This window comes from Ptiloglossa arizonensis, chromosome 1 (assembly GCF_051014685.1).
Source record: "Ptiloglossa arizonensis isolate GNS036 chromosome 1, iyPtiAriz1_principal, whole genome shotgun sequence".
Classification (NCBI taxonomy): Eukaryota; Metazoa; Arthropoda; class Insecta; order Hymenoptera; family Colletidae; genus Ptiloglossa; species Ptiloglossa arizonensis.
In genome coordinates this window covers 6,546,696-6,571,767 of record NC_135048.1, presented here as the reverse complement: position 1 = coordinate 6,571,767, position 25,072 = coordinate 6,546,696, and the positions used below count along the sequence as shown (strand labels likewise).

The 25,072-nt window shown below is 29.0% G+C and overlaps 7 protein-coding genes across 29 annotated transcripts; 5 read left to right on the top strand and 2 right to left on the bottom strand.

Moving 5' to 3' along the window:
* The first annotated feature begins 1,228 nt into the window (after positions 1–1,228).
* LOC143146233 (superoxide dismutase [Cu-Zn]) lies at positions 1,229–3,223 on the top strand. The gene is made up of 4 exons (XM_076310336.1): positions 1,229–1,322; positions 1,734–1,795; positions 2,154–2,369; positions 2,600–3,223. The coding sequence occupies exons 2-4, from the start codon at positions 1,739–1,741 to the stop codon at positions 2,858–2,860; spliced, it is 534 nt and encodes a 177-aa protein (XP_076166451.1). The 5' UTR covers positions 1,229–1,322; positions 1,734–1,738; the 3' UTR covers positions 2,861–3,223.
* Positions 3,224–5,953: 2,730 nt separating this feature from the next.
* On the bottom strand, positions 5,954–8,002 carry LOC143144772 (uncharacterized). Of its 2 annotated transcripts, XM_076307544.1 has the most exons (3): positions 7,592–7,661; positions 7,448–7,513; positions 5,954–7,220 (listed from the first exon to the last, which is right to left on the bottom strand). In XM_076307544.1, exons 2-3 carry the CDS (start codon positions 7,461–7,463, stop codon positions 6,565–6,567), a joined length of 672 nt encoding a protein of 223 aa, XP_076163659.1. In that variant the 5' UTR covers positions 7,464–7,513; positions 7,592–7,661; the 3' UTR covers positions 5,954–6,564. The 2 variants fall into 2 exon arrangements, with proteins under 2 accessions (XP_076163659.1, XP_076163650.1); XM_076307535.1 differs by lacking the exon at positions 7,448–7,513 and having other exon boundaries at positions 5,956–7,220; positions 7,592–8,002.
* A 3,920-nt stretch (positions 8,003–11,922) lies between these two features.
* LOC143150740 (uncharacterized) lies at positions 11,923–13,314 on the top strand. Its single transcript, XM_076319202.1, has 5 exons — positions 11,923–12,034; positions 12,108–12,225; positions 12,451–12,632; positions 12,698–12,900; positions 13,025–13,314. The coding sequence occupies exons 2-5, from the start codon at positions 12,117–12,119 to the stop codon at positions 13,200–13,202; spliced, it is 672 nt and encodes a 223-aa protein (XP_076175317.1). The 5' UTR covers positions 11,923–12,034; positions 12,108–12,116; the 3' UTR covers positions 13,203–13,314.
* Positions 13,315–13,966: 652 nt separating this feature from the next.
* LOC143146414 (mitochondrial S-adenosylmethionine carrier protein-like) lies at positions 13,967–17,445 on the top strand. Of its 17 annotated transcripts, none has more exons than XM_076310737.1 (9): positions 13,967–14,225; positions 14,416–14,503; positions 15,044–15,118; positions 15,252–15,346; positions 15,627–15,783; positions 15,893–16,002; positions 16,067–16,307; positions 16,380–16,518; positions 17,134–17,445. In XM_076310737.1, the coding sequence occupies exons 4-9, from the start codon at positions 15,281–15,283 to the stop codon at positions 17,273–17,275; spliced, it is 855 nt and encodes a 284-aa protein (XP_076166852.1). In that variant the 5' UTR covers positions 13,967–14,225; positions 14,416–14,503; positions 15,044–15,118; positions 15,252–15,280; the 3' UTR covers positions 17,276–17,445. The 17 variants fall into 17 exon arrangements, with proteins under 17 accessions (XP_076166852.1, XP_076166824.1, XP_076166860.1 ...); XM_076310709.1 differs by having other exon boundaries at positions 15,023–15,118; XM_076310745.1 differs by having other exon boundaries at positions 13,967–14,342.
* Hsdl2 (Hydroxysteroid dehydrogenase like 2) lies at positions 17,306–20,126 on the bottom strand. 2 transcript variants are annotated; one of them, XM_076310667.1, is made up of 9 exons: positions 20,006–20,126; positions 19,862–19,895; positions 19,320–19,483; positions 18,947–19,160; positions 18,604–18,809; positions 18,258–18,455; positions 17,960–18,184; positions 17,762–17,890; positions 17,306–17,630 (listed from the first exon to the last, which is right to left on the bottom strand). In XM_076310667.1, exons 2-9 carry the CDS (start codon positions 19,873–19,875, stop codon positions 17,518–17,520), a joined length of 1,263 nt encoding a protein of 420 aa, XP_076166782.1. In that variant the 5' UTR covers positions 19,876–19,895; positions 20,006–20,126; the 3' UTR covers positions 17,306–17,517. The 2 variants fall into 2 exon arrangements, with proteins under 2 accessions (XP_076166782.1, XP_076166773.1); XM_076310658.1 differs by lacking the exon at positions 20,006–20,126 and having other exon boundaries at positions 17,307–17,630; positions 19,862–19,997.
* On the top strand, positions 20,061–23,034 carry LOC143146377 (asparagine synthetase domain-containing protein 1). Of its 4 annotated transcripts, none has more exons than XM_076310626.1 (7): positions 20,061–20,166; positions 20,563–20,653; positions 20,738–20,938; positions 21,130–22,050; positions 22,129–22,541; positions 22,607–22,787; positions 22,864–23,034. In XM_076310626.1, exons 2-6 carry the CDS (start codon positions 20,591–20,593, stop codon positions 22,779–22,781), a joined length of 1,773 nt encoding a protein of 590 aa, XP_076166741.1. In that variant the 5' UTR covers positions 20,061–20,166; positions 20,563–20,590; the 3' UTR covers positions 22,782–22,787; positions 22,864–23,034. The 4 variants fall into 4 exon arrangements, with proteins under 4 accessions (XP_076166741.1, XP_076166758.1, XP_076166731.1 ...); XM_076310643.1 differs by having other exon boundaries at positions 20,082–20,250; positions 20,835–20,938; XM_076310616.1 differs by having other exon boundaries at positions 20,082–20,250.
* A 260-nt stretch (positions 23,035–23,294) lies between these two features.
* On the top strand, positions 23,295–25,043 carry Tub (interleukin 1 receptor associated kinase 4 tube). 2 transcript variants are annotated; one of them, XM_076310688.1, is made up of 4 exons: positions 23,295–23,455; positions 23,630–23,803; positions 23,873–24,042; positions 24,128–25,043. In XM_076310688.1, exons 2-4 carry the CDS (start codon positions 23,631–23,633, stop codon positions 24,898–24,900), a joined length of 1,116 nt encoding a protein of 371 aa, XP_076166803.1. In that variant the 5' UTR covers positions 23,295–23,455; position 23,630; the 3' UTR covers positions 24,901–25,043. The 2 variants fall into 2 exon arrangements, with proteins under 2 accessions (XP_076166803.1, XP_076166794.1); XM_076310679.1 differs by having other exon boundaries at positions 23,295–23,494.
* The last annotated feature ends 29 nt before the right edge of the window (positions 25,044–25,072 follow it).

Sequence of the window (25,072 nt, the reverse complement as noted above, 5' to 3'; positions counted from 1 at the left end):
TGAAAAAAATTTTCAAGAAATAAAGTGAAATTATTCGTTAATTATTAAGTTTATGACCAATAAAGGTCATCACTTTTTTACTCAGAATTCAATAGTCTTTCGTACTTTGAAAACATTTCGAATATTTTCGAGAACATGTTAAAAACATTACAACACAAAATCATGTAATAACTGACAGTGATGCTATTTTGAATAAAACCGCAATATTAAAGTAACATTAAACTCAAAATTATTCAATTTCAAGAAAACAATGAAATAGATGAGCTGAAGTTTTTAATATCCGAACAGTCAAATGATCAAACATTTGGACTAATAGAAATGGAAAGAAGAAAATATAATTATCTATATGTACTAGAAAAATATTGTACATTAATAAACGAACGCGATAAAAAAGTTTAATTTATTATAAATCTTATGATGAAAAGAAATTTATTCTCCATGAAGAAGTTGAAAAGCAATAATGTGAAAAACAAAACATACTGATGAACAATCAATCAATTGGTTAATTAGACAGTGAATACAATTCCTAGAAAAAGCTCCATGTTAAATGTTTTATAAAACTTCCATGGATCCTGAAGCAGAATTTTGTGCTTTATATCTTTCACCAAGAAAAGGTAGACCAACATTATTTTATAGTATTCAATTGCGTCACATTATTTGCAATTTTAATGAAAGTGACAAACAAAATGCATCAAGAATTAATAGGTATACTACATTACATTCCACCAATTTATCATAGATTTATTAAAGCCAAATATTTTTTAACTCGATTAAACATAAAACTTTAAATACCTCAAAACCGAAAATATATGATTTAAACCATTTTCATAGTAACCGGCATATTACATACATACATATATATGTCTCTAGTATATTTATATATAAACTTCGTGAAATTTCAGATTTATATCTAGATTACACACAAAAATTTTGTTTTGTAAAATCTTTTGTCAATAAAACATATTTTCTACTTATTTTTTAATAAGAAATCAATTTATTTTGGATGTACCATAATATATGAGATACCGTGTTTATATTTTTATTGCATCAGTCTAATAGAGGATACACCTCGAATGCGAGCATTACTTGATATTGAGAGTAAAATCTGGATCCAAAATCTTCCATAATCTTTGACGATCATCTTGTGGCGATGGTGTCATAATACAGCAAAACATGATCATTCGCGATGTAGTTGTTCGTAACCATTCTGGAGCAATAGCGAGTGGGGATGCATATAAATGTAAGAGGCTCATATAAACAGAAAATTGCTCAGCATCCAGCCAGTCAGTCATTGATCGTGATATCCTGACTTCATGTATATGGTAGGTTCCTTTCACTTTTACGTTGTCCATGAAAGTTTCTCCACTTATATATAGCGTAACATTTACTACGCATCATCTTTAATTGCAGTGTTACGAGCTTTACACTAGATCTAGCTTTACACTTCTAAATAATCGTAATAATTTTATCGTCATGGAATAATGAAGTGGTCATTAAATTGTTTTTAAATTATTGTACTGAAATATTAAATGAAAAATCAAGGAACATGATTATTATGACGCCAATATTTTAATGTAATATTGACTTTATAGCAACATCGGGTATTACTCGAATAAGGTTTTATAAAAACAAACATTTGCGTCGAAAAAAGTTTTTTTCATATTTAAATAACCATATAATACAAACTCCAAAATATGTACTCATTATTTAGTCATTGTTATCACCTTTTACAGCATTAATGATGAATCGATTTGTAATACTACTTCTCAGCGTTGCGGGCACTGTCATTACAAAGGTAAGAAAAAAGTATAAATGTCAAATAAAAAACTTCGATTTGGCTGTTTAATTTATTAAATAGCACATTTCGATTTAAGTAGGAAATACTTTAGAAATGAAAAGAAGCTTTAAAAACGGTAAAAGTAATCGTAATAGCAAGAAAGAACATAATACATCGATAGAAAATGCACTATTGACCTTGAATAAGTGAAACCATTTCAATATGAATACTACAATGGCGCCTCTATTAAAAAAAAAATTGTTTCGATACACTTACTGTTCAAAACTAAATTGTTTCAAAATTACACTATTTGGTAAGCACATTTCAATTGTTTGTTAATACAAATAGTTAACATCATAAAATCTGTTTAAAACAGGAAATATGTGGAACTGTCCACCTCATGCCTCACGATGAGAATACTGCAAATGTAACTGGACATCTAACTATCACTCAAAATGTGGAAAATGGCCCCGTTAAAATTGTTGGCCACGTACATGGTCTCACTCCAGGACTACATGGTTTTCATGTACACCAAAAAGGAACTCTAGAACAAGGTTGCACGTCTACTGGTGCACATTTTAATCCCACAGAGGTAAGCTTTGAATGCCAAGCAGCAATGTACAGTAATTCTTGCTTTCGTGCAAGTGATAATTTTGATTCTAGATTCAAGTAACAATAAATGTCAAAAGAGAGCAATCCTCGTGGAATTGAATTCCATCCATTAATAAAGATTAATATTTGTAGATTTTCCATTAAAAATTTTGAAATTCCTCGAATGAAAATAGAATTGTAAGAATATATTTTATTTGTTTCTACACTCAGAAAGTGCATGGTGGACCTCAAAGCTCAGAGAGACACGTTGGTGACCTGGGTAATATTGAGGCAGACGCTCATGGAAATGCAGTTGTGGACATCACTGATACTATAATTTCCCTCAGTGGACCAAACAACATTTTAGGACGTGCATTTGTTGTCCATTCCGGTGAAGATGATTTAGGAAAAGGGCAAAGTTCACTTTCTTTAACCACTGGAAATTCTGGAGATCGTGTAGCATGTGGCATTATTGGAGTCCTAAAAGGTTAAAGAGTTTCTTTTTTTAAATGATATGGCAACTAACAACTGAATAAAGAGTGCTCTTCATAGATACAGGATTGAATTTATTACGTAAATTTTGTATGAAACTGTTCAAAAATAAAATGTTTGCCCATATATAATGTAAATTAAGAATTATAGAAACAATATCTAAATTGCATTTTAATTAATTTCTCTTGTAGTTAATAACGATATTACATTTATAACTACATATTCAACAATATTACATATACTTTTATTCTTTCCTTAGATACGTTCATTCTGTTCTTGTATAATATTGTAATAATACAAGTACATTACACTTGCACATCTGTATATTTTGTTTTTACAAATAAAATTGATATTTGTAGAACATTTCTTAAGTCTCATTAATTTTCCTTTCCCACTAAACTTCTTTTAAACTGAAATTTCTAAATTGTCGAACATTTTTTTGAGCAAATCAATAATGATTAATTCTGACGAGTCCCTATAAACATAAGAATAATGATTTTCTTATTTTTCTATTTACATTCATCTTTACTTAATACTGATAAAGAGTATATTCTCTTCTCATTTATTATTTATATGTATTATTAACTTTTTGAACAATAAATAATTAAAAAAAAGAAGTAAAACTATATTCTTTGGAGGAGACATTAACAAGGTAACTTTTTATTTATAGAATATTTACCTTGTATGAAATAAAAATAGCAATTACAAAAATTATTGCTCCTTTTCATTCTTAGCCTGCACACATGCACATGGTATTCATTAAAAAAGCATGAGAAATAGTAGTTTTATACATCACGAATATCTACTTTATCATTAGTATCTCTTAAATTTATAGCAATAATTTACCAATTTCCTTTTAATTGTCCCTCCTATCAATGGCTATATATTAAGGTATTTAATTATCATCAATATTGTAAATAATAAAAACAAATAGTTGCAGAATAACGTTTCATTTATGTTAAAATTGATCGAAATTATGCTTCTATAGGTTGGCAAAATAACAGAATAGACTTTCCCCGTATAAATAATTAAATTAGAACAATTAAATTAGCACTTCGCACAAATTTAATTTCTCAAAACGAAGTATTGTTGAATTCATCCCGGTTGCTCTTGTTTCGTTACACAACATTCGATTGTATATTGTAAATGTGCTATGTTATCAAGTGAAAACTGTATCTGCGTTAAATCCTGTTTGGATTGTAGAAAAGGCTTAAATTGAATTTGCTCAATATCTTCCATTTCTGTTTGATAAAGATCAAGCTTTTCTGACTTTACTTTTACTTGAAGTGCACGTGAAAATCCTCTAACTTTTTCTGCAACCGCTTCGAAAGATTTCATTAAAGTGTCACGAAATAACGTTTCTCTGTTTGAAGAATCTTGAACATACATTACCGACCTCTGGTTGTTTATATGTACACCTTCAGTTTTGTGGTAACAAAGGAGGAAAAGCACAATTTAGTGATAAAGAGGAAGGAGAAATATTTTCTGTCATGATAGATATCATTTTTTCAGAAGATGGCGTCTTGTTCTTGAAATTCAATTCTCATATCTTATTAAGGATGAGCTGATGAAGAAGTGGATTCAAGAATTCTATCTCGAATTTGTACGTCCACGGTTTTATAGTACTACTACCATCTGTATTCTTCATTTTCTTAATCTTTCTAAATTTCACGTAGAGATCCCTCAAATAATTTCATTTTGTTTTACATCTTGTACCTAACAATAATTATACATCTTGGTGTAGTTGTTTACATAGTAACAGAAACTTATTCAACCAAAAAATTTTCTTTGGTATAATCGATGAAGGGGATACAGTAAACTTCTAGAAGAACCATAAAATCCTTATTTCAAATAATAAACACTTGTCAATGTCAATAAATAAGAAACAAGAAAAAAATGAACTTGTTCGATTGATTCTTCATTTCCATCTATCACATTTGTTTTGCGTACTCCTGCGTACCCATTTCCATACATTACATTTTTACTATACGAGTGCGGTATGATAAGTACCCGTGTTAGGGGAAAGACACATTTTTAATAAGTCTTTATAACTAGCATGTTACTTCGCTTGATTTCCTCACACATCTTTCCATCCAAAAAGGGAATCGAATCATTGACCGATATCACTCTTTTTCCATAGTTAAAAACGCACATAAATTTAGTTAACAAAACAAAACTACTTAATAAATTTGTCTAAAATTTTTGTAGACGTCGTACGAAAGACAGGGTTTAACGATAATATACGAACTCAAAGTCAGTGGCGTCCTCAGTCGTTAAAAACGAGTACTTATCATACAGTCCTCGTATTCTTCCAACGACTATAATTACTACCTACATTTTGTTCGATGTTTCTCCACTCAATAGAGACTAAATAATCAGATAAGTAATTCTTTTTACCTATTGCTTTTACCTATCATTTCCATTTTCGTTCCAATTTCTTCCCATATATTATCTCGCAGTAGATGATTATAATAATCTATAATATTAGTGTTGTAGGTCTTTTCATATTCCTTTACAGACGAAATTAATTTTCTATCTCTTCCAACTACTTCTCATGTTGCTCTTTTGCGAACCGAAACTAGGGATAACAAATTGACCATATTTACAGTAACTATTTGATACAATTACAAACGATGGAAAAAAAAACAACCAAATGTTCAATTTGCTCTACTCGAACCGAATGTTCAATTCAGTTCAGTCAGGTATACATTCCTAATCTCGACTATTTTTAGCGTCTCTGATTTTGTTTTGGTTCGGAAGTGTTTGACTCGCTGGTTACTTCATTTAACTGCACAATGAAGAAAGCGAATGTAATAGAGCGAAAGTGGGCGAGATAAACCAACTACCGAGCCTCGGATTATCAACGATCGTCAGTGGGCGTCGAAAGTGATTCTTATTGCAGATAGGATTTTATCCATTATTGAAAAATATTTATATTTTTCATTATATCTGCAAGAGAATATTATACAGATTTACGAGATACTGCTTTATATACGCTAGGTCATGATCTTTTGATATTAGATTAATTATTTAAGTAGTTTGAGTACTACAGCTTTTGTACTGTAAAAGATGAAACAACGTAATTATGTTTTCAAAAACGGAATATGCTTCTAGAGAAGAACGAGTCGCTCCTCAAGGGAGCAGCATATTTTTATTTCAATGTCATATTATATACATATAAAAGTAGCAATTACAAAATCTCTTATCTTCACCTTATGTATTTTGTGTCAACATTATTTTCTTATGCTGCTTCTTTGCTATGTTAGATAATAAAAAATACAGATAGTACTCATAAGAAAACCACGAGAAAGAGTAAGGTATAATACACATTATAAATACAATTCGCGTAGAATTACATTTTTTAAATTTAATGTCCATATTATAGTTACTATCTATTCAGTTTGTAGCAGCAAACTTTTCAATTGTTTAAAAATTACTTTTCATGATATGATTGAAAATACTAAGATACCAGTTGCCATCTGTACCACAAATACGAAGTATCCGGAACCTGTCATACTTTCCTAGCATAAGGATAACTAAAATAAATAACATCTCATTCATTTATGCTAAAATTAATCAGGATTATGCTTCAGTGAATTGGCAACATGAAAAAATAGACCTCTCCAATATAAACGATTGGATTAGGGCAATTAAATTGGCGTTTCATGTAAAACTTAATCTCTCAAAATTAAGTATTGTCTCATTCATCCTGGTTGCTCTTGTTTTGTTACACAGCATTCGAATGCATATTGTGAATGTGTCGTGTTATCGGGTGAAAATTGCATCTGCGTTAAATCCTGTCCTGATTGAAGAAAAGGCTCAAATTGGGTTTGTTGAATATGTTCCATTTCCGCTTGGTGGACTATTTTCGATATTTCTGACTTCACTTTTACTTGAAGCGTGGGTGGAAACCCTCTAACTGTTTCTGCAACCGCCTCGAAATACTTTATCAAAGCGTCGCGAGATAGCGCCAGTCTGTTATTTGTCGAATCTTGGACAAATGATGCAGAGCCAGCGGCCTCTGGTTTCCTAAACATACATCTTGAATTCTGGACTGACGAAGGAGGGGTAGTAGTACGATTTAACGGCAAAGAGGGAGGGGAAACATTTTCCGTGACAATGTCTGGTGTAATTTCTTCAGGAGGTGGCGTCTCGGATTTGCGATGCGTTCCTCGACGCCTATTGCGGATAAACTGACTTGATTTCGCCCGACCAAGAAATGGAATCAAGAATTCCATCTCAAATTCGTATGTCCATGGTTTTGTCGTGGTACTGCCATCTGCACGCTTCATCCTCCTAGTTTTCCGAGATTTCATATACAGATCTCTTAGATAGCTCCACCTTGTTTTGCATCTTTTGCCTTAAAATAATAATTTGAATTTAGTTGTTTCCAGATTACTACAGAATTATTTTACTAAGAAAATTCCTTTAGTATAGTCGATGGAAAGGATACAGTAAACTTCTGAAGACATAACCATGAAACTCTTATTTTGAACAATAAATAGAATTGTTGATTCCAGTAAATGAGAAAAAAAAAAGTTGTTTGATTATTTATTTTTATTTGTTGCGTCTGTTCTCTGCACTCACGTGTTTCCATCTTCATACTTCATTTAATATATATTTTCACTATATTTCTTCCAACGACTATAGTTCCTACGATTCATCCGAAATTTCTTCAGTAATAAAAATTAATTAATCAGTTAAGTAATTCGTGTTGGACTCGTCTTTTACCTGCTATTCCCATTTTCGTTCCAATTTCCTCCCATATATTATCTCGCAGTAGCTGATTATAATAATCAGTGGTATTAGTATCGTAAAGCCCTTCGTATTCCTTCACATTCAAAATTAGTTTTCTGTCGTCCATCTCTTCCAGTTGCGTCTGTGACGCTGCTGTTTTGCGAAAGGAAACGAACCGACCACGATACGAATGTTCGAATCAAATATTCGGATATGTATTTTACTGCGAGCACTTGACAAGAATGACCGAGATAAACAACGAAATGTTTGGTTAACTCTACTCGAACTGAATGTTCGATTCGGTTCGGTCAGGTATACGCTTCTAATCTGAACTATTTTTAGCTTCTCTCGTTTCGTTTCGTTTCGGCTCGTCTCGGTTCGGAAGCATTCGGCTCGCTCGAACACGGAACTTCGATTGCCAAGCGAAGTTTCTTTGACCGACAGTCCTTCTTGCAGATAGGACTAAGATTTCTCATACATATTTTATGTTCGAATTCTAAGTATAATTCTAATTTATGAATTCACACTGTAATTAATCCCGTGCATATACTTTCTATTTTCTTTCTAAATACTAGAAATTTAATTTACGAGTTTATGCTATAAAGTTTTTACGATAGTAATACTTTTTATAATAATGCAATAGGTACATTAATAATTATTTATTACTTCAGCAAACATTGATGTGGATATTTTAAATAATAATTAAATTATAATTAAATAATAATCTAAATAAGAGGACAGTCTTAAATTTTACTTATTCAATTCATACCAATAAGCTTTTTAGTGAATTTGAAGTTCTTGGAGGTTTACCCCTTTAACCGTATGTACCAAGAATTTTCAAATGCGTTTGTCAAAATGACAGCTTGTTTTTCTGTTTGAGGTGTTCCCTTCAAATACTGCAGTTCGCAATTCTAAAAAGTTATAATTTGGAAAATGCATCTGCAGACCTATATTTGTACACATTCGTTTTACACGCATTCGTGCCGCTTGAGGAGAAAGTCACCAAGTCCCACTACTTTTTCTCTATCGTGAAATAGTTCTAGTTACGCAGATAAAACACAAGACGATTACTTAAATTTTATAATAAACTGTCAACCCAATGAATAGATTATACTTTATTAAGTATATATCGCTGTATTTTAATACATTTATGTACATGAAATTTAAATAAAATATGCAGAATATTGTTTTCATGTATCAGAATTAATTTTCAAAAAGATATCGTATATATTTCGTACAAATCTTTTCATTAGATTGATAACCTTTATGAAAGAAATCACTTGGAGTTACTGATAGTTTTTATTTCGTGGTACTCGTCGTATCTGAATTACACGTAATGAAATTTATTTTCAATGCATTAAACCTAAGATCAATGATCCAGTATGAAATTATAAATTTTAAATATTACAGAACTATTGATTGGTTATTGTTTCTATTTCATAGGTATTCGTGTCCAAGTATAGCATATCAGAATTTATTCTCAACCCGCAATCATGCATACTTCATAAATTATATAATAATTTACAAAAATATTGATTAATAAAGTGACACAATCATTAACCGGTAAACCGAATAAATTTTAAATCTTTAAACAGCAATCTTGGCGGTAAAACGTTAAAGTTTGCAAAGAAATAGTCTTCGTTTTTTCTACTAGATGGTGCCACCAATTTTTGTAACATAATTCATTCCGAATTCCGTAGTCAGAATGTTTTATCTAACCTAATTGGTATACTGCTTAGCTTGAATCACTACATCATTCTATAGTTAATGGTTGATGTCTATCAAACTTTAAGATTAGCATTTAACAGGAAGTCGGTCATTATTTTATTATGGTTGTGTTGAGTTTTTACAGAAATAAAACTATATTATATGGTGGTATCCATTTGTTTTTTTAGTCTATTTTTCATTATTTTTCTTATATCTTAGAAGGGCCCTTAGTGAAAGCCCGTTGCAAGTTGTCTCTGTGCGGCGATAATTAATTACCGTTTGACGGTTAATTGCTGCAACCATAGCATCAACGCGTAAATATCGTATAAACGTCTTATCGTTTTTACCGACTCGTTTTATTGAACTGATTACACTATCCAACAAATTCAAACTTTTTTTCTGGTTTTCAATAACCAGTGGGTGATCCCTGTAAAATCACACTTCCCAAATAAGAATACGGAAGCCAAATTACTGTATCACCCTCAGTTTTCGAAAAACACGAGTTATTGTAAAAACACAGGATTTTTTACAAAAATGAGGTATTACATGAAAAGTAAAAACGTTAGGAAGATCTAATTGATCTTAAAAAATAGAGGAGAGTTTCTCGAATATAGTGGTATATAATTTATTAATTGTTTTTGATCCTGAATAGTTCTAAATTAACGTCAAAGTTTAAAAAAGTGCCTATGTGTGTAGTTTCTCTACGCTATTTTTGCGTTTTTACAAAAAGTTCTTCACCTAGAATGAAAACTCTACCCACGATCGAATTATGTAGACATTTCTGGAGAAACAACAGCCCAGTAAGAAACAATGCCTGTGACAAACAGATAAGCATGCTCTTGCCGGTCTACCGTGTCCCTTTCCTTGCTGCTGACGTCTGCAAATAGTATCCAAACTTATTGATATCCTTTTTTGTATAGGACTCGAGTTTAGCTACTTGAGATGGTAAACCGTTTCGGTATCCTAGCTAGCAAACGGTACTTCTGAGACACTCCTTTTCGCAGTTTTTATTGGTTACTCTGCACACATGTCCGTACTTAGGGCACTACAATTAAGTAGATTTGTATTTAACGTGCCTGCACCTGCCAAAAGGCTTAATCAAACATGGTCCCCATAAGCGATGAGATTACGATGCGCCATAATCAACGCGTTCGCATTACTTCAGTGGGCTATGAGCTACCAGTACGATACAGGGTTCACAAAGCCCAAATACCCACACTGTTCAGTGTAAGGCCTTCCTAAACCTTTACTGTTTCCTTAATAGTTCGCGAGTTAATGTATTCGCTCCGTAACTCACACATGGGGCCATTCTCCCTTTACCTGAGGCTTAAGGAACAGATTCGATGGATGGTTTCAAACGGAACCATTCACCGAACCGCTCATCCATAGCCGACCCCCGTAATACCATATAAGCGATGATGAGGCCTTTGTGCTGCCATCTAAGCCGGCACTATTAGTTATGTTATCTTGCTACTCGTGACACTGATGTATCAACATAGCACTCAGGTAAATACGTAGGAACCGTACATCGCAACGACCTCTATGATAATTCTAATATGGCCGCCCTGCGAGAACTCTGGATATTATAGTAGGAAACATTACAATCAGTGACTCCGTTCGTCCGGAATTGTCAACAGACTAGAGATCAGTTGATCATTTTCAGACGCGGTGTCGTGTTTTTAACCCGTGCGCATTTCAATAGACGTCAAGTATATGATCGAATACGACACCAACGTGTAATTCGAGGAAACAACGGAAATCCGTTCACTTTTGTCAGTCACTTTGACTAACTACGTTCTATTTTGTTTCCGTAAACATGGATGGACTCGTCGTCGATTCCGTGTTTACATTCTGAGGAGGTTAGCGATCCACTCACCGAGCTGTTTTCATAGTCATTCATAATTACTATTGATATTCGATTGTTAAAGGCTAGTTATTTCATTGTTTAAGACACAACCCGCTATATCGTCTGTTATCCAGGTTAAAAGACCGCGTTATTATCGCATCTTTGATGATGAATACTTCGTATCTCCGACCCTTATTCGTAACTTATACAGGTACCGCGGTAGGTACAAGTACATCAAACAATCTAAATCAATATTGCCTTATTTTGTTTGATTACTTGGCATTGATAAATGAAGAGGTTGAAGGAACTTTAATTTTTTTCTATTTTCTCAATTTAGTAATCTCAATTATAATGCATGTAGAGAGAGAACGATGGAATTTTGATTCGATGTATGTATTTCCTTTCGGGTCTCTGCTTACAACAACGTCCTCGTGGTAATATTAAGCTAATCAGCTGCGAATTTAAAATAGTTTCTTAAGATATAAGCATAAATGTAATACCATACATATCAAACAATTGTAACAATGCAAATCTGTGAAACTTTAAATATTTTAATAAAATTTAAGAATATGTACATAACTCTGATGTCTACAATAAATTAATTTCGTGTAATATGAACAGCTTCATGCTTCCTTACCTACATGTGATCTTAATTCACGAGACAAGATAGCGAAGTATAAGATAAATCTAATATTTTAAAGAAGAATGCTATTTTTGGGAATTATACTCAGTTACGGACCATCTAAATACACGCACTAATAGTTGAATATCCACGTAACTGTTTTACCATCTAAAAAATAGACAACTAGCGCCATCGCTGTTCGAAATGCAATTCATTTCAAACGAAAAGTTTTTATGACGCTCTTTGCTCGCTTTTGTAAACGGTACAAATTTGATTATACAGTAGTCGCGTAATAATATGATATTTAAAATTTTACTGCATTTGTTTTTTGGCAGGTAGCTAACATGGACATGTTTATTTGTAACAAATGTTTTACCACAACTCAGAGAGGAAAAAAGCCGTTTTATTTAACACAGTGCGGTCATGTATATTGTAATGGATGTATACAACTCGGTAAAAATAAGAAAAATTAAAAACAATAATTAAAGTAATAAAGTAAAGAAATAAAATATAATAAATTATAAGCATTGTGTAGAGACTAAAGTTATTTTTCTCAATTTTATATGAGCAATATAGATGCAGTCTTTAGGTTTCATAAAAAAAGTGCTATTAATATGCAGTAAATTTAAGCTGCAAAATATATTACATTTTAACCAAAAATAATCTTTTGTAATATAGCAGACAGACAGTGTCCTGAATGTCAACAAGTGGGTGTCTATTCTGTGAAATTACAACCACCATCCCTATCAAAAGTGGAACATTTTTTTGTTCCACTGACTGAATCTTTGGAGACGTTAAAAAAAATATACGGATTTCAAAATAATCAAGTGAAACTTATGATACAGCGTTTTTATGAAATTGTGTGTTTTTCTCATCTATATGTATTTTGTAGAAAAAAATATCTAATTACTTAATCAAATTCAAGGACAAGAAATATGAAGTACTGAAGCTCCACTATTATAATCTTACTCAAAATATGAAGGTACTGAAAGACAAATATATGAAACTTAAAATGGAAAATGCAGATCTACGAAAAAAACTTACATCCGTTGAAATACATAATAAAACACTACATTCGAACAATATTACTACACCACGGAATTCTACCAATACAAGAAACAATGGGAGGTATGAGATGCACAGATAATTAACACATAGAAATGTATACAACTGTAAATAGAAATGAATATAATCAGTGGCACAGTAAGAGATAAGAGAAACACATGCCATAATAAAGATTTTTTGTATGTAGGAATACAAAAAAATTATACCTTACATCTTCTGGAACTAATGTGTCAAGTAAATCTTTTAATGTAGAAAATGAATCTATAATGTCAGAAGGTTTTCGTATACCCAGCCTTCAGTCCCTAAAGTTATCTGGTCCTTCTGGAGCTTCGAATACAAGATCTACTTACACTTTCATGATTTAAATAAAATTACAATATTTTATATAAAATATTATTAATTTAGATATTAATAAATATGATTAATTTAGATTTAATTTATTATAAAATGTATTTGATTTTTCATAAATTTTGTCAATAAGTAATGAAAAAAATGCCATAAAATAATTAGATTATTCTATAAGTAAAATTAAATCTTTTAATGGTTTAATAAATAATTGCTTCATTAAGTATTTAAACAAAAATTATTATCTTTACCTTGCTGCACATCTCTCTAATTAGCATTTAAGTCATGAATTTTTATTTATTCTAATAAGATAGTAGTGTATTATATAACAAATTCAATATAAAGATAGTTTATATTTAAAATAAGTAATATTAAAAAACTGTAATTTGAAAATTAATAGATTATTTACACATGATTAATATATTTGTACAAGGATTTGAATATTGAAATGTTTAATAATTAATAAAAATCAAAGAAACATTAGAATCTGAATTATTTTATAATGTGAAGGAACATAAAGTTAAGACAACTAAACGAAATCAGAAATATCACGATTGGCTTTTTGAAATTTTTTCTTTCAAGAATTATACGTATTAATAGTAAGATTGGTACGAATTTGATCAATAGTATCATAATTTAATAATGCTTTAACTATAAATAGTGAATATAAAAGAAAAATTCATCGCTTCGTTCTCAAAATATTTTATTTATTTTTTTTAAATAACGGTTACTTTACAATTGTAAGATTATGTGTCTATTTGAGAGTAAAACTGTCGTGAATTGCTTTCGACAGTATTTCCCGCCAATGTAGACTGCATTTAAGAGTGATTGTTAGCTCTCAAACGTAGTTTCCATTAACGCATAATTGTATAATAACAATTTGAAGATATACAAATTATATTTTTCTAATAAACCAGTGCTTATTTTCAACAATAAAATTATGGAATATTCAACTGGAGGTTATGGTGTGATGTGTGATTTTAAGTTAAACAGACTTGCGTGCACATGTAAATTATATCTCAATACACGTGTTTATTAAGGGGGTTAGTACGCTTTGTTGTGTTCAAAATTGACTAATATTTTATAAAATCAGGAAATAAAAATAAACACGTAATTAATATAAATTTTTATGGGTTATTTTACAATGGTATAAACTAGTAGTAAGTAGTATTAATTTTGTTTTAAGTGTTACTAGGTTTTTAATGACATCGCTTCGAATGACTTTTCTTTCAGACAGCCTGACAGTTTGCAAGATTCCTGCTAAACAAGATTATCTGGAACAAAATTTTTTAAATTCTTGAAACTAGAGTATATTCTCTAGGTATTGACGATCGAATATTTCCATTTTTGTAAAAATTATTAAAATGGCAACTATTTATACTTGACTTAAATTTGTACAAAAGATTTGTATGTTTTTTCTTTATATTTTTCAAAATGATTGAAAATTTAAAAACGAATCGATTGGCAATACCTAATATATATTATAGTAATAATATCTGTAAAATTCAAAGTAACAGTTGATTAGATATCAAAATATCTTGCACATTGTTCTTAAAAATACATTTTACAGAAGAACATGTTTAAAATTTCCAAATGTAATTTTTCATCTTTTCTTCATTTACCATAAATCATCTGGATATTTGTATCCTTTCTTTATTGAATATATATATTGCAACAGCTATTGATCTTATTGTTGTGATCATATTGCTCATAATTAATAGTATACTAAAAAAATCTGTGTTGAAAATACTAGCAGCAATATAAGCAACAATTTTTACAGTTGCAAAATCACTAAACACATGTTCTCATAAGTGATCACTGCTTATTTCCTTATAAATAGGGGTACTTGTCTTTAGTACAGCATTTTATAGATTCTTCGTCATATCACCATTCAGTTTTCTTGCAAATGCACTAGTAAAAGGGCTATGACACACAGGTACATAAATTGGTTAAAAGATTTCCACTTCAAAAAATAATTGTTTTAAAAGTTGAAACTTTTTGCACTTCATTTTTGAGACTTCAAACTATTACTTAACACAAAAAGTATTTGATTTTTTTCAAAATTTCAGTGTCCTACACCCTTAAGTAAGAATACTAAATGATAACACATAAGGAACAGTTTAAAATACCAGATAAAACATATACTTTCATTACATCACTAATGGTAAGTTAGACATCCTTTTCACATATGCATAGTAACCCCATGTCAAAATTGTGGGAAATTCAAATAAAATATTTTTAAAGATTTAAATTCAATAATTCTAATAAAAATGAAATATGTATTTAAACATTTAAAATTAGAAATAGAGAAACATGAGCATACTATATTAAAAAGAATAATGTTCTTATATTTTTTTCATTATTGAATTATAGAATTAGTTTTAAAAAGAAAAACATTTTATTTGTTGTTTCATAAGTTAATTTGACATTATATTTTTGAATAGGCAGGAGGATTAGCTGGTACTTCTGTTGATGTAGTATTGTATCCATTAGATACACTAAAAACACGATTGCAAGCTAAACAAGGATTTACAAAGTCAGGAGGATTTTCTGGCCTTTATAAAGGAATCTTTCCTGTACTTATTGGTTCTGCACCAACTGGTAGATACAAAGTGCATTATATTGTTAAAATAGTTTATAAAGAAATTTTTCATATATAAAGAATATATAAAATTGCAAGAATTAAATTGTGTTTTTTACAATATTTTAGCATCCTTATTTTTTGTAACTTATGAAGGTATTAAAACTACAACACAATGTAAAGTTCCTAAAGAATATCATTCATTACTTCATATGAGTGCAGCATCAGTAGCAGAAATGGTAATGTCTATAAGAAATTTTAATTAATAAAATGTAATTTAATTTCTATATATCTTAAATAAAGGTAGCATGTCTAATAAGAGTACCTGTAGAAGTTGTGAAACAAAGGAAACAAGCTTTAGTAATAAATAAAAATAATATTACTCTTGGATTATTATATCGTGGATATTGGAGTACTGTGTCAAGGGATATGCCTTTTAGCATAATACAATTTCCAGTATGGGAATATTTAAAGAATGTCTGGAGTTCAAATGTTAATAGGAACATCCTTCCCATAGAAAGTGCTATATGTGGAGCAATTGCAGGTTTAAATTTTTTTTATTTGTAACATTACTGTATTTTATTTGATGCATAATTAATTACATGAAATATGTTAGGTGGTATTTCTGCTTCTATCACTACACCATTGGACGTTGTAAAAACAAGAATAATGCTTGCTAAACAAAATACAAATTCTTCAAACCTGAAAATGTTGTATGTGCTACAAGATGTATATAAAGAAAGAGGTTTGTGTGGGTAAGATTTGCAATTTATATTTATAACATTTCTTCTTTTATCATTTGTAACATTATTGTTCATATCATATAGAAACATACTATACACTTCTATAAAATATCTGAAGTTGCGATTCTAAAAAGTTAAACGACAAATAAAAACATGATCTATACGCGACAGAACTATAAGATAGTCTTTATTTATTCACGAAAGCAAAAGGTAATACAAAGTTATTCACGTGATTGTCTCGGCAGTAATAAAGTTATGTTATTTGGTGCATTATTTTGTAAAAATCGTTAGTTCTAATATTAAATATACGGCAAAATGAATCAAATGGAACAGAAACAAAAGTAATCAATAATTTACAAGAAAAGAAGTTTTCATTGGCAGAAATGTCACATATATTAAAATGGAGTCAATGTACTATTTGTATTTAAAAAATAAAGAAGAATATGTAAAAACATATTCAGTAATTATTTAAATTTGAAGAACGTAACTGTTCATAACCACTATAATCTCTAAAAGATTATGTATTTATATTATGATATTCACCAAAATCATACATATTTTATAGTTTCGTCATGAAATATACATATTTTATATTAATGGATAATGAGTACTTCATTAATTTTGCAGACTTTTTGCTGGTATTGGTCCTAGAGTACTTTGGATAACTTTAGGAGGATTTATTTTTTTTGGTGTTTACGAGGAAGGAAAAACTATACTAACAAAATACTTTCCACACTTACTTGTTGGTTACAAAGAAAATACCAAATAATAGTAGATATTAGTGTATAACAAATATATTAGAAATATAATCTTTATACAAAAGGTTAACTTCTTTGATAGTTATAAAATATATTACAAGAATATATGAAAGTATGAATATATGAAAAATATGTCTGTATGAATATATGAAAAAATATAACATACAACTTTCAAAATGTGGACATTTTGTGATATTTATTATAATTAATTAATACGCGCTTAAAAAGAAAAAATATATTATATGTTTTATTTTTACAATTTAGATTTTAAACTATGCATTAATTTTTCTAGTTTCATTGCTTTTTGAAGATTACCTTGGATTCTCAACTTTCCCATCATAAATGCTGATGCTGGTTTTAATTTTCCTAGATAAACATCAAAATTCAAATCATTGAAACATATGATAACTATTCGAGAAGATATTAAGATATTATTATTTTTTAAATATACTTGTTATATTATAGCTATTTAAATTTATTTCAGTATGTTTGCTTACCCGAAAACATTGCAAAAAAGTTTTGAGAATCCATTGTTAACGTAGCATCTGGTGGTTGATTTGGTTCTCCTTTACCTGTTGAACCTTTACCATTTTTAAGATCCACATACCATGTACCAGCCTTATCACCTGCAAAATTAATATTAAACAATACAGTTTGGGAGTAATAAATAAATTGCATAGAGAACAACTGATTACCATTAACATTAAATTGAAATATAGCTCCTGTTTTATTAACAAGTTCATCACTTAAATTGGCTTCAATAACAGTAAATATTTGTTCAATTTGTAAATTTGATTTACTAGAACCCTGTGCATTGTCAGTCTTGTTTTGCACAATTCTATTGCTTAAATCACCTTGTAAATTTAATCCTGCTACATTATCATCTAAGTATAAGTCAGGCATCAAATTGTCTTTGTTTGCTAAAAAAAAGAAAATTATAATTTGTACAGAAATTAAAACTAGCATTGAAGTATTTATAAATATTCAATTTACCTGGATTACATGCATAATCAGTAAAGTCAGTAATTCCTTCATTTTTTAATATTTCTTCATCGATTAAAAATTCTCCACTGATGGATTTACTATCTTTGCAAATTAAAGCATAAACAGCATCTGCCATTATTTCAGGTTTGCGACTATAATCACTTGAATCTGGACCAGATATCATTTCAATTGCAGCAGTATGAATAGCTTAAACAAAAATGTAAAATAAAAATGTTGTATCCTTAAGAAATAATAAGAATTTACACACTGATAATTTGATTTCAAGAATTAATATTAAGTTTCAAAATATATAATAATGCTACATATGTAACATAAATATTCAATTCAAATTTACCAGTTTTTGGCCAAACAGCATTGACAGCAATACCATGTTTCTTAAATTCTGCTGCCATACCAAGAACACACATTGACATGCCATATTTAGCTATAGTATATGCAACATGATTTTTAAACCATATTGGTTTCATACTCAGTGGTGGACTTATATTTACTATATGAGGATTTGGACTTTTTTTCAAATAGGGTAAACAAACTTTAGACCTTAAAATGATTATCATAATGTTATACCAGTACTGTTATACTTAGTCTTTGCTGTATTCGAACACAATAATATTAACATAAAATTGATCAGCATAAATTATCATCAAAAGTTATTAAAATAAAGTTTTTATACTTACACAAGAAACGTTCCTCTAGTATTAATATTATTCATAAGATCATATTTTTTCATATCTGTGGCTGCTGTGTCTGTTAAAGAAATTGCACTTGCATTATTAATAACAACATCAATACCTCCAAATTTATTAACAGCATTCTCTACTGCAGAAACTACTTGTGCTTCATTCCTTACATCCACAATACATGGCAATGCTTTTCCACCTGCTTGCTCGACTAAAACAAATTGATATTTTTTTTTAATAGTTTGAATGTTATAATAACATATAACATTACAATAATGTATAATAAATATAATATTTTTGGTAAGAACAACTTTAATATTAGAGTCTAATCTTTTTAATCATTGTACCAATTGAAAAGTAAAATAATTACTTTCTGCAGCTGCAGTATATATAGTTCCTGGTAGTTTTGGATGTGGTTCAGCAGTCTTTGCTGCAATAACAACATTTGCTCCATCTTTTGCAGCTTTTACAGCAATGCTTTTTCCAATGCCTCTTGATGCTCCCGTAATAAAAATTGTGCGGCCAGCAAGTTTTCTATAATAAATATTCACATATTGTATCATTACATTATGAAACAATAAATAAATAACAATACAAATACATTTGTGCATTTATAATATTTTAATATGATTGTGCATTTATCAATTTATCTTACAATCATACATTTATTGATTTATGTTTCGTTTACCATCATCTTTCGAACAAACCACAATCAAATTTAACAATTATAAGTAACAGTAAATAACTTATTTATTTAGTTTAAACTTATTATATTTTACTTATTAGTATATCTTATTTAGTATAACTGAATAATAAACTCTTTCCATACACTTATTAAAATGGAGAAATGTAAACATACGGAATAATTTGTATATTTAATTAAGAAATATTTTGTAAACGTATATTACATACCCCGTATTGATCATATTGTAAATAGATCGACGAACTGTCAAAAGTAAGAAAATTATGAATTTATTTAAACGCCAAAATGTTTTATTCAATTATATTAATGCTAAAAATAAAAAATCTGCAGTAAAAGAAAGATAAGAATAATACTTTTAATGAATCACTATGTAGAACAGTTCAATGTCCAGTTTACTCATTCTTTTAATTATATTCTCATGTTCAACAACATGGCGAGAACTTCACGTGGAAGATTGAATGACTGTCGCTTGATACATAAATTGTACTTCACAAACTTAGTTTTTAATACATAGGTATATGTAATTTAGAAAATATTCGAAGAAATATAAGAAAAGTACAGGCGGTTTTGGATAAAAATAAAAATTTAACATTAGCTTGTAAGATTTTTATTTATATATGATTAATGATGCACAAATTCTATGAATTTTACATTTTTGTTTTTATTAAACATATAACTGCCTTAAACGCATTAGAAGTATTTGAATTTTTAAGAAGTATTTTCATTACCATTACTTGATCGCAACTATGGTTAATAACTATAGCAAAAAATGAAAACGTGTTGCGTTTAAAATCACAATAAATTTTAATATACAATTTTTTCATATTCATTATGTAGATCAATATCATAAATATATATTATAAATAAATATTGGGAATAAATTTTATTTGTAAAATATTTATGATTTTAGGTTATGTTTATAATACACCGGTATAATAATGTGTGGGATATTTTGTTACATTTCACAAAACCATGAGAACAACGCAAAAGTCTCAAATGAGGTAGTATTATTTATATAAACAAAAATAAATTTAGATAAACTGGTTACAAAGGTATACATTAATAAACTTGTATTATTTCGTCAGTGGAACGTGTGTAAGGATTTAATAGTTGCTCGTGGTCCTGATAAAGTAACAGAAAAATTTGAACATTTAACTAAAAATTGGTTTGGACATTTTGCAGCTTCTGTACTATGGATGCAAGGTTCTAGTTTAACTGTACAACCTGCTATAGATTCTATGGGTAATATTCTTCTTTGGAATGGAGATATATTCTCTGGAAATTTGGTAAATATTTTACATTAGACGTACACATTAATCATATTACAATATAGCTTTCTTATAATGTACCATTACAGTCATTTTTTACCTAGCATGTAATATATTTTATATAAGTTATAATGCACAATTTGATTATACATCTAATTATATATTCTAAATTTCCATAAATTATATAATGGTCTTATTATTTGTTATAGGCTCAGGATGATATATGTGATACTAAGGTGTTGTTGAATGCTCTCCAATCACTTCCAAATATTATATCTGTATTTAAAGAAATACAAGGGCCATTTAGTTTTATATATTTTCAAAAATCCAGCAATCTTTTATATTTTGGCAGAGACATTATAGGACGGCACAGTTTACTCTTAAAATCAAACACAGATGAAAATATTTTAACTTTAACATCTGTTGCAAATAAACAGATAAATGGAATTGTAGAAGTCCCTGCAATTGGCATTTTTGTAATGAATTTAGCTAATTCAGGAGTAAATCTTGCATGTTATCCATGGAGAGAGCCAGATTTAAGATTTACAGATGTTATTGAAGCATTAGAAACACATTTAAGTGTAGATATTGATATTAAAAAAACTATATTAGAATCTGATACATTAGTAAGTCTACATTTACATCCTAATATTGAAGATATAGAATATTTTGAAAATAGTCCATATTTTGAAAATTCTTATACAACATTACCATATTTTTTACAAAATAAAGATATATATGAAAGAGTAGATTATTTATCACAACTTCTTCACAAAGCTGTAGAAGTTAGAGTAAAAAAGCAGCCAAAATTTTGTAAAAATTGTATTGAATTGTTTTTACATGGAGAAAATGTTATATGTGAACATACAAAAATAGGCATATTATTTTCTGGCGGTTTAGATTCTGCTATTTTAGCATTAATTGCTGACAAATATGTTCCGCAAAATGAATATATTGACTTGATCAATGTTGCATTCGAAAAATCAGTTAACACACATAAAAAATCTAATACAAACAATGAAAGACAATGTGTACCAGTTCATTATGATGTTCCTGACAGAAAAACTGGGAAACAAACGTTCTCTGAACTTCTAAAAATTTGTCCAAAAAGGAAATGGAATTTTCTTGAAGTACAGTATTAGAATTTTTATATCCTTTTCCAAATTTTCGAATATAAAAGCGTTTATAGTAATAAATAATAATTCCAGGTAAATGTCTCCCAGAAAGAACTGCAGAAATATCGTTCCACACAAATTTGCAATTTATTATATCCTCTTTGTACAATATTAGATGAAAGCTTAGGTTGTGCTGTATGGTTTGCAAGTCGTGCGAGAGGTACACTTTTTATGAGCAATAATGTTTATGAATCACCATGCAGAGTACTTCTGTTAGGCATGGGTGCAGATGAATTGTTTGGTGGATATATGAGACATAGAACAATATTGAAATATAAGGGTTGGAACGCATTAGCACAAGAACTAAGTATTGAATTAGCTAGAATTTCTGAAAGAAATTTAGGTCGTGACGATCGTATTGTATCTGATCATGGAAAACAATCGAGATTGCCATATTTAGATGAAAACATAGTACAATATGTTCAACAATTAAAACCATGGGAAAGGTAAATTGAATATTTAAAAAATTGTAATTGTTAACAAAAAATCAGCATTATCAAACTATTTTTAGATGTTATCCAACAGATAAAATGCCATCTGGTTTAGGAGATAAATTACTACTACGTTTACTGGCATATAAACTTGGTTTTCAAAGTACTGCTAATTTTCCTAAGAGAGCTTTCCAGTTTGGATCTCGAATTGCTAATGGGAAAGAAAATGCTAAAGATGTATCAGATAGATTGTAAAAATTGGTTTGTATAATCTTATGTTATTAGTTATTAGTAAATATTATAACAAATATTTAAATTATGAAATATTTGATTTTAGATTGGTTTACTGTATTGTGCTTTGCCTAGCCTGTGATATTTTGTGTGTATTACTGCAGTTTTGTCATATGTTTTAAGCTTAAACTCAGTATGTGTTTGTCTTGTAAAAACATAATTTTGATTTTTATACAAACTTTTTACAATACATGTAAATGAAATAAAATATTTGAATAATTTATTTTGTTATTTCTACATAAATTTTGTAACACCTTACGTCTACTTGAAATTTTCGTTTAAATGAAAATAAAACTTAAAAATAAGGCTATAATAAAAGACAACTTCCTACTTTAAAATTTGATATTAAAAAATTTCAAAGTTTGTAACATTTTTATTCTTTTTCAAAAATCTATTACGGAAACTAATGTAATAATACGTATGACTCAATTTGAATACAGTGTATAAACAAATTTAACTCATTCTTAATTTCTTTAATCCATAACTTCTTAATAAAAGTATAAGCAAATATTTAAATAAATATCTTACAAAACTTAATGCTTTGTACTTAAAAACTACACTAAATAATACTGTATTAATACCAAACTTAATTACAATAGCCATCATATTTCGAAAGAAATAAGATTATTGACGGAAAGGTTAGAAATTATTTTTAGTATTTTAGATAATTAATATAGGTATGTAAAATCTTATATCATTTTAAATTACTGTAGAATTTTTACATAAAATATAAATTATTGTTGAAATCTATATATCATATATTAAAAAATACTGAGTGTTTTGTGCACTAACAACAATGTACGAAATTACAGCATGATGTCAAAAAGTACAGTTCATTTGGACACAGAATTGAGAAAATTAAGGCCTGCAGAATTGTATACACTCGGACAAATATTAAATATATCAGATTCATGGAAAAAGTTAATGGCAATTGTACCAAAGGAAGAAGCATCTGATACTCCTAAGTTTAAAGCTGAACATTTTAGGTAATGTACAAGTTTAAAAAGAATAATTAATTCATTTTTGTAATTTCAATCTACATATTTTCATAATAGTATGATTGAGCAAGCTGCACAACAGCAAGGAAGGAATGCAGCTGAAATATTTTTAGCAGAATGGGGAACAATGGGAAAATATAGACCAACATTATGTACTTTATTAAACCTTCTAGTGAAAGCAGAATTGTTTAGAGCAGCAGATTACATTGCAGGAGATATATTAAAAGGTACAATGAATCAAGACATATAACTTACTTCAATTTCAAAACATAAATATATTCAAAAATCTCTACTTTTTATTTTTATTAATAGAAGAACTACCAAAACGGCCAGAATATGGACCTGCAGCTCCTATAGATATTTCAGACAAGGTGATAAGAAAATTATTAGAAGAGAAAGCAGAACTACAGGACATTGATTTTAACGAGTCTCTAATATTTGGATTACCTTCTGAGGTTAATGATAATAAAGTAATGTATAATGCAACGCACAGTAGTTCTTTGGAAAGAAATATGCAGTCAACAAAACTAATTTCCATAAAAAATATTCAACAAAACTATGAGAAAACTTCATCAAATGTAGAAATGTCTGATTTGATGAAATTCAGTTGTGAACATAATACAGAGCAATATAAAACACAAAATAATCTTTGTACATTAAAACAACCTACATATACACAGAAAACAAAAAATAATTACTTTCAAGAATATGATTTTAAAAAACAGGAAATGTTGTCTTGTGAGTTACCTGTGTTTTTAAATAAATTTGGTCAAAGTATGGAAGAAATGAAATTAAATCAGGAAGTGCTCTCAGATCAGCTCCCAGTTTTTTTGAACAATAGTATGGTTGTATCCAATAATAGTTTACATAATAATCCTATAAATGATTCATTACATCTCTCTGATCTAAATATTAATCAAAATGAAATGACTTCTACTGAATTACCGCAATGCATTCTTGAACTTTCTATAAATTCTGCAAGTGATTCTCATAACACAGCTGTTACAAGCAATGGAGAAAGTATAATACAAAATGCATTAAATTCACAAGAATTACCAGTTACAGTATTGGAATACATTGAATAAAATATTTTCTTGGTATATTTCTTTTACAAATGTATATTTTAATAAATGAACGCATCTTTATATTTTATATATTTCTTGAAACAAGTTTAAGCTTTGGCTTAAATTGGTATCTCATAAAAAGAGGCGCAAATGATATTGTACAAATGTTATTACATCCATACAAATTTACTTA